The 9205-nt window shown below is 33.6% G+C and overlaps 1 protein-coding gene across 2 annotated transcripts; it reads right to left on the minus strand.

Annotated features, from left to right (window-relative positions):
- Positions 1–7885, minus strand: LOC120086938 (neurochondrin family protein). 2 transcript variants are annotated; one of them, XM_090318286.1, is made up of 18 exons: positions 7542–7885; positions 7249–7441; positions 6971–7133; positions 6335–6471; positions 6107–6210; positions 5870–5962; positions 5517–5610; positions 4687–4807; positions 4407–4603; positions 3595–3686; positions 3458–3513; positions 2785–2874; positions 2594–2693; positions 2355–2459; positions 1902–1974; positions 1259–1422; positions 786–843; positions 1–416 (listed from the first exon to the last, which is right to left on the minus strand). In XM_090318286.1, exons 1-18 carry the CDS (start codon positions 7542–7544, stop codon positions 349–351), a joined length of 1911 nt encoding a protein of 636 aa, XP_090174412.1. In that variant the 5' UTR covers positions 7545–7885; the 3' UTR covers positions 1–348. The 2 variants fall into 2 exon arrangements, with proteins under 2 accessions (XP_090174412.1, XP_038899675.1); XM_039043747.2 differs by having other exon boundaries at positions 786–846.
- Positions 7886–9205: the final 1320 nt, after the last annotated feature.

Genomic DNA, 9205 nt, shown 5'->3' on the forward strand with positions numbered 1-9205 from the left:
TTTGACAAAAATTTCATTGTACTTCTATTTTAGAATTTCTGTTTACATCTTTTTATATCTCATTGCTGTTTCATTGGAGAGAATCTCATAAATTTTCGTAAAATTACAAATACATACATATATATATATATATTAAATGAACTATAACCATGAAACGAAAGTGCCTGAAAGTGTACTAGAAAAATTCCCACAAAAATAATAATATAGCTTGCTGCAGGCTGCATGCATGTATAGGATTTCCTAAAACATTTCAAAAACCCTAATTTCACATATTATACTAATTAATGGCCAGAAAAGCAAGCACAGGATTTCCTTTGTTCATTACCAATAATCACAAGGATGCAATGCTCAGGAATACCGCAACCAGCCAATGGCCTTTTGAACACGCGGGAATCTATCTCCCCATCGAGAATATCCTGAAATCAAATTTACAGGCCTCTTTCAACGGTTTCAAAGAAGAAAAACGCCATCACCATTCTTCTTAAATATAGGAAGCGAGAGATTCAAGTCTTTTCTACTAACTATGATGCAAGTTAGAGAGGTACCGACACAGTAAAATGGAACTAAGTTATTTACAAGAGTAAGTGAAGTACAGGTATAATTAACATATTTAAATGTCACGACACATTTTACAATTGAGCAAGATCAATTCATTTTTCAAAAAAAGAAATTGTAGCTAAGAATGGAAGTTTTTAAATGTTCGCAAATATAAAAATATGACGGAACATCTAAACTTGTCTTGTTAATATATGATTAATCAAACCTATGTTTGAGTAAGCATGTACCTGCACTGGTAATCTCGAGAAGGTCATCCATCTGTGCCATTCCATCGTTGTTCATGCTCTGCTGAAATCCAGAGAGATTCAATATTTTATATAATCGGCTTCAGCACCACTATTGTTAAATTATATGTTTAGTACTTGTTCTTTCAACATGGTAAGTCTCTAAACTTTCCATTGGTGTCTAATGAATCATTGAATTATAAAAGTGTTCAATCAATCTTCATATTTTAATCGTGTCTAAGAGGTCTCCAGACCATATGTAATAGTTTTGAAAATTATTAGATATGTGAATTTTTATGCCTAATAGATTTGTAAATTTTCCAAAATGTAGAACATGTTATTGACCTTTTAGATATAAAGAAAAAAAAATTAGGAATCTTGTAGAGACTTGTAAAATTTTAAAGTTTGAGGACAATACTTGTAATTTAACCCCAAAAAAACAAAAACAAAAAAAAAATGGTCATTAGTTACTATACCTGTCTAGACAAAGCGAAGATTCTTGAAAAGAGTCGGCATAACTTATCAAGGGATTTATCAGCAAAACTAGGATTGCTTAGAAGAGCATTCTCTGACGTGAAATCAAATATTAACGCACATATGCTGGCAGCCATCATGATAACAGATGGCTCTTTGGTATCCTCTACAATCATCATGAACAATTTAAATTTTAAAAATCACGATTTATTTATTTATTTAATACACATTCGCAAGATATCTAAAAGAAAAGAGAACAATTTTCCTACATGTGTAGTTAGCCGATAGTTGACATTTACTCATTCCATCGAGTTCAGAGGATTCTGAATACCCCCACATTTGTTTTATTAAAAAAATAATAAATTAAATAAAGTTATAAGCATGACAACATTACCAACTGTGCACAATTGGCTAAATCATTGTATCAGAATCAAATGACATATATTTAAAAAGTTGCTAACCTCTGGTACCGATAAACCATTTTCATGTAAGTGGGTTTCTTATACTATTAAAGTTTAAGTTCTTGTGTAAGAAATGAGTAATAAAGCAGGCGCCATCAGAACGTATCTTTAAACACCGAGGCAATAATTAAAGCTAAAGCAGTCATCAAACTTGCAGGTAAATTCAATAATCAATTAAAGATACCAGTCGAAGTTGCAATTGCTTCCAGCAGGAGAATAAAAGATGATTCGCCACATAGAAGTCCAGCTAGCTCTTTCTAGAAAAGAGTACAAATACCTTGTTACAACTTTCAAAATTGGATCCCCAGTAATAAATTAGACTCTATTTGATAACGATTTTATTTTTAGTTTTCTATTTTAGAAATTTATACATGCTCAAATTTTTCCAAAAAAACATTTGAATTCTTAGTCAAATTTTAAGAATAAAACAAGTTTTTGAAAACATTTTTTTTTAGTTTTCAAATTTTGGCTTGGTTTTTTAAAATATTAATAGAAAGTGGACAACAAAACAAAAAACTTATAGGTGGAAATGGTGTTTATAAGCTTAATTTTCAAAAATAAAAAATCAAAAACCAAATGGTAACCAAAGTCTTTAACAAATAGAAATTCATACTCTGGAAGACTAGTAGATGAGTACCTTCAGAAGGACATTCAAGATTGTATCACAAGCCAAGAAGATGGATCCATCATCGTCAATCCACCCACCATGCTTGTGAATCAAATTTATAAGGCATTTCACAACCTGCATGTAAACCCAAATGCTCAATGATTAAGAACTTCAAAACTTCACCCTGGCAAAAGTACTAAGAATGTAGCAAGTTTTAGAGTCCACAAGGCCATTTATATAAAAGCCAATTCCATATTGCAATTACTTACAGCTGCAAGACCTCCAGAAGAAACCAAAATTTTACATCCTTCAACCTTCATTGTTATTTGACATAGCATGGGAAGCAAGAAGCATACAGAGTTGAAGGGGCTGTCATTTGTAGATATAGAAACAAAATTTAGGTATTTCAGAAACGTACAATAAATATCAAATTGTCAGTAATAACTGGGAGCTGACGGACCTCTGTTCATCTTCACCTTCAACAGAGAGCATATAATCCAAGAGTTCCTGAACTTTTTCTGTCCATGCATCGGGGGTTTGGGCAAGAAAGCTGGAAAAAAAGAGAAAATAATGTTTACCCGAGGCAATCCAAGTAGAGATAGAATTCCAATCAGTTTGAAGGGACCAAATCCTAAATGGTCCATTGGACCAAAAAAATCATAGTACCCTGGCCCAGACGTCAAACACATTATAGTTTATACTGATTGAATGAAGAAAATTTACATTTGATATTACTTCTTCAGTAGTTGGTTCCATTGCAAATGAATACTGTTCCTTATTATAAAGTTTGCACCTAGACACTCTTCAATTATCAAGTAATGCCAAGACGAGCAATTACACTGCAAAGGCAAAGGACATTGAAGATTTGCTACATTCATCTGAAATTTATATCTAGAATCAAAGAATATGCAAACCAGCTCAAATTTTCCATCCTACGCTTCTTACAAAATGGATATTCATAAAAGTATAAATAAGGGGCATTTCACTGTATAAAATAATAAATCGTTTAACCGATTAATTCATTCAAAACTGTTTTCTATTGTTTTTAATTTTGAAAACTACTTCAAGACTTGGCCAATCATGATCACTCTGCTCTCTCACAAAGAATTTCAAACAAATATAGAATATATTACCTCCCAATAACCCGTACAGATGCTAAAATGTCATCTCCTTTTCGTTGTCCATGCTCCTATAGAATCATAAATCACAATCTTAGATAAGGAACAGTATCCCCATATTCTACTACTGCTATAAAATTTCTCATAATCACCTTTGCATCTTGCAAATATTCTAGCACAACACCAGTAGTCTCATTAAGCCCTCTAATCACTCTCATCAGTGTGTTTTCGTTGATAAGATCCCCTACAAATAAATCCCCCATGTATTCAAGATATCATTTGAGTGTGAAATAATTAACAGGAAAACCACTCGGCAAGCCACAAAGCAGTAACAAAATCAAGAGATTAGTAATTCTACCATGTGCACCCCCCAAAAGGGTCACAGAAAAACCGACTATTTCAAAAATACATCAAGTACCATTTATGTCCATTACTCCATGCTTCACCCTTCAGGTTTTACGTAATTCTATTAAGATGAATCCAAATTCCCCTTTTTCTAGAGCAAACCACTTTGATGCTTAGAGTATTCAATCTGTACAAAATCTGACATTACTAAGAATAATCTAAAATTGGTAACTGTTAAGTTTTACCTAAATATTTGCATTAAGTCATCAATTTCCTTAATTTGTTTACGCCCTGTTAAAGTAATCATCTAACTATACATTTATCATCACAATTAATTAATTATCCAAGTGATTCTATCAAGTAGGCTAAATGGGATAAACTCTTAAACCTACAATGGGAAACATAGAGAATGTCTAAGAATTAGGGAAAACCTCAGCAAAAGAATACCACCGCCCTATATTATCCTGCCCCATAGTGGCCCTTTGTCTAATTAACAAAATAGAATGGGCCCTATACAAAAACAATGAAAAAACTTTTGAAATCTGGGGCTTATCAATTTCAATGCCAATAAATAAAATTCAAGACCTAGCAAATAATTGACATCAAATTAGTCATTCACCTTGGTCTTCACTGACATTTGATATTAACTTAATTATTTTTTCCACCAAAGAGAAGGCAATAGCAACATTACGTTGCTTTAAGATGATATCTTCCTTCAAGGAGGAATTCTTGGAAGCTTCATATTTCGTATAGGCCAGTTCATTCAACATCACAGCAATCTCAACTCTTGACTGCTCTAAGACAAGTATTAGACATCTGAGATCAAGATGGAAGAGCAAAATGAAAAATATATATGAGAAGTTAATAAAGCATCATTACTGGTAGCAATCACTGAATACCTGTCAGATGGAATAGCATCTCGAACATCAGGTAATTCTATTTCGCCAATCAGCCAACCTTCTCCTAGAATAGATACCATGGACTCTGCCAAACTAAGAGCCTGAAGCTTTTCAGCAGGTGCTGAACATTGGACAGCAAACCAAGAGATTCAATAAGTTAGAAAATAGAACCTCAAACATCTTCCTGGGCACTATGAATACGAAAATAGCTACAGAAAGAGAATCTACTTATAGACGGTTCCCTCAAATTTTTCCCTTTTCCATTACAAGCGCAAATAAACGTTTAAATCTCAATTGAAAGAAAAGAAAATTTCACCTTATAAAGTTAAATATGTGTGATTATCTAAATTAATGCAACATAATCAGTTTTCTTTTAAGAAAAAAGAGTGGCTTTCCAACATATACTGTATTGAAGCCCTAACATACACTCCATTTTATCTTCATGCCCAAAATAAGATAGAAAAGGGCCAAAGTGCAAGTATCCTTTCAAAGATTTTTCATGTCTCCGTATATGCCAACTCACAGACCAAGTTTCACCAGTCTAATGACAGAGGATTGCTGCAACTTTCATACTTAATCAAACCTTTCTTGTGTCTTCCACTCAAATAAACTTGTAGATCGAAATACCAAAAATAATCGACACACACATTCACAGCACCCAACATTTGATTATATCACTATATGTCAAACACATAGAAGATTAATAATATGGCATTTTAGAGCCAAATTGATAATTAGCAACATAGGAAAAACAATACAGCTACATGTTAATTGCCAGAAAATGGAAAAGGAGAAATGTTTAACATTGAGGAAAATGCAGCTTAGGCTACCTGTGCGGTTATGAAGAATAGCTGAAACTCCATCACGCAAATGTTTAGCCCAAACATCAGAGGGCACTTGACGAAGGGCATCATAAAGTGGTGTCTGAAAATGAAATGTCATTTGCAAAACATACAACGCATCGGTGTGTGATTATGACAGATCTATGAACTAACATCACTGAAGAGGTAGTAAGGGACAATTAAAACTAAAAAGAATGTCTAACTGGATAAATCAACCTAAAAGTCGTTAGTCAAAGCTAGGAGTACAGTCTTTTTTTTTTTTTTTGGGGGGGGGGGGGGACATATTCCAACACTCCAAGAAACTTGAGTAATCTTTCCTATTGGCACCATTAACTGCATACCAAATTTGAAGACAAGGTGGCTGAAAGCAGGCGAAGGGCTTCGAACTTCATAGCATCATGGGACACTCCAAATTGCCTCGCAATAACGACAACCTAATTAGATAACATTCACTCAATTATGGGAGGAAGTAGAATATTCTTTTGTCTCCCTATAAGAATATGGTATCAAAATGAACCAAAACAATTGAGTTGTCCTAATAGATAATGAATAAAGCTAGCATATAAAATTTAACTCACAATATTTGATACTTCAGGCAAACAGTTGGTGACGATGACGTCCAGAGAAATCTTACTAATGATCAATTGAACAAGTCGCATGGAAATCTTCATTGGATTAGAACCTGTATACATAAGCTTATTCTGAGATATTAGTTGACCATTAATTTGCATAAGCACAGCAAGCTTCAGATCAACAGCCCACAGCAAGTTAATCAATGAGATTCAACAAACAATGAGAAATGTTACCATCTGCCATTGTCAACATCCAAGAAGCTAAAATTTTCAGGCTTCCAGATCCATAAAGAGCCGTCACTCCAGCATCAGAGGTAGTTAATACCAGATACAGAAATTCAAGACACTCCTCCAAAACAGAAGATCCTGACCTTGCATAAACAACAAGAGAAACATTGATCAAAGGGATTAGAACCGACAAGAAAGCATAATGTACATGGCAATTAAGAAAATCCAGTCCATGATGCAATCAATCATTTAAAATGGTAAGAACCTAAATCCAGTCCATGATAAGAATTGGAATTAATCATTTAAAATGAATTAGGAATACATTTAAATTTATATATTGCAATTCTTTTCGAAAAATTTATGTATTGCAATCTGAAAGATGGTCGAGTAAGTACTCTGTACTGCAAATCTAAAGCCTGCTTTAAGATCAATCTCTAAATCTCCTCAACAGAACATCAATATTCAAAGGAGTAAGAAGAATAAAGTGACCAAACAGTTTTCCTTTTCTAATTCCATTTTGACATATTTTCCTTCAAAATCATCTCGTTCCCTTAGAGGATATCTCGTCATTCTAATTTATACCAACAATAAACTGAATGATGCAGAAATGTAGCCAATAAAAAGTTCTGATAGCGGACGCACTGATTGGATAGGGTTTCCAATATCAGTGGAATCTTCGAGACCATCTCTTCTGAAGCAGCAATCTCAGGAACATGACAAAACGCTGCCAGAATCCTAACAGATAGCTGCAAATACGCATCGCGATTATCTTCTCCAGGTCCACTGACAGTTCCTTTACCCATTCCTAGAAGTTTCAAACACGATTTCAGAGTCTATACATCAAAAGTAAGCTTATAAGTCAAATACTGTTCAAGTTCAAGTAATAAGTTTAAGTGATCACAAAGTATTGAGAAACATACCAGTTCTCAGAAGCCGATCAAGAAACTTCGCCCCAATGGCATTGTAAACTCTAGAAAGCGAGGCAAGGTCATCGACCTTGCAAATTTTAGTAACTAAGAAAAGGCCAGCAAGACGCTGCTCGTCTTTCTCTCCCTTCAAGAGCTTCAAGCAATCTTCTATGGATCCTGACGGAGTTTGCTCTTGCTGTAACTCCTACAGAATAGTAAAACAAGAAGAAATATACGAACAACAATGAGAATGCTACATAATGCAAAACTGAGTTCGTGAAAGAAAACAAGAGGAAGACACTCACCATGAAAACGGAGAACCGGAGACTGGAGAATGAAGTTGAAAAGTCGAACTGAGAAGATGATTTAGAAGGCTGTCTTCTTCCCTCGGTCTTGGCTGCTTCTCTGTGATAATGCTTGACCTTGAGGTTATGGCTTCCAAACCTCAGAGAAACGAAATTCGGCCATGGATACTTCGAGACGATTCGGAAGGCCGGGAAGTAGAAGAAGGCGGTTACAGAGCCCAGTTATTTATAATTGGGCCGATCCATTACCCGGTTTGTCTCTCATGATTTATCTGGACACCAGATTTGCAAAATGCAATTTTCAAAACCACAAAAGAAAAAACGAAAAAATAAAAGAGGAAAACAAAAAGTTGAGCTCTTCTTTGTCGGTAAAAGAATACATAGATGTGATTTTAGCTTCTTTTTTTTTTTTTATTTTACACAATTTAGTGTTTTTAAAAAAAAAAATCCGTTTTGTTTTTCTGTTCTTTTTATTATTATTTTTTCCACGGCTTCTTTTTACTCTTTTTTTTAATCTTTTTTTTTCCTTTCTTTTTCATCTCACATCTTTTTTTTTTTTCAACGTTTTTTTTTCCTCTAAAAGAAACTTAATTTGTCCTCCCTCTTTTGGAAACCAATTCAATTTGGCCAAAGAATTGGACATGTTGGATCTTTTCCCCTTATTCTTTATTCTTTTTTCTTTTACTTTGCTGTAATTTTCTTAAATGAATTATTTTTGAAAATTTTCACATATAAAAAAAAATGTCAAACTATTTACAATAATAAAAAAAATATATTGATAGACACTGATAGACTTCTATCGGTCGACTTCTATCATTCTCATTCAAATAAGATTCAGATTTTGTTATTTTGTGTAAATATTTTTCCTAATTTTTTTATTTTTTGAAATTTTCCCTTTTTTGTTTATGTTGAACTATCAGTAATTGGGTAATACTTGAATGTATCTTGGGGTGTATCCATCTCTATGCTTCCTCCTCCCATCACTCTCACCAAAAAAATAATAATAAATAAATAAGAATAGTTTATCCCATGTTACATTATGATTGTTGGGATTGGTGCCCTAAATTTCATAGGGTCTTGTAGTTTATAATTAAATTTACAAATATTTTTTTAATAAAATATAAGATGTTTTATTTGACATTTTATTAGCGTGAAACCCACAAACCCATAAACTAACATCCAATATTATCTTCTATAGCTTAAACATGTATGTAGAGACATACAGGTAGATCATAGATAAGTGATAACCTAAATGGTATGTACTAGATGGATAAGGTTTGATACCTTATCTTGGTGACACTACGAATACAACCCGCTTTGTAGATGTTACAATTGCTGTAAAGTGCTACAAATCATCTTATCTTGATCATTCATGTGATGACATGTGAGTGGGGTATTCTATACGAAGGAGTTTGTATAAAACTAGGCCACAAAATGACTAGTCATTATCTAACACCGTTTATGTAGAGACTTACATTTCACCAAGATGACTATAAGTGACATGACCTGAATCCTGAGTGAGTTGTGAACTCCTATCTATGAGGACGGTTCTTTGGTTTGTACGGGTGAGAGTTGCCAAATCGCCAACTCAACAAGCTTACCATTTTGGGGATTCGTCTTATTAAAGAGCTAGAAACACAGCTACACAAGATAGAATTCACTAA

Source organism: Benincasa hispida, chromosome 9 (assembly GCF_027475165.1).
Source record: "Benincasa hispida cultivar pf3 chromosome 9, pf3_genome.v1.1, whole genome shotgun sequence".
Taxonomy (NCBI): domain Eukaryota; kingdom Viridiplantae; phylum Streptophyta; class Magnoliopsida; order Cucurbitales; family Cucurbitaceae; genus Benincasa; species Benincasa hispida.

Excerpts from the sequence above, each read along its gene's own strand:
- LOC120086938 (XM_039043747.2), bottom strand. Across the intron at positions 7,134-7,248 it reads TGATCGGCTTCTGAGAACTG|GAATGGGTAAAGGAACTGTC; the intron begins GTATGTTTCTCA and ends TGAAACTTCTAG. Across the intron at positions 2,460-2,593 it reads CTTCTGGAGGTCTTGCAGCT|GTTGTGAAATGCCTTATAAA; the intron begins GTAAGTAATTGC and ends GTTTACATGCAG.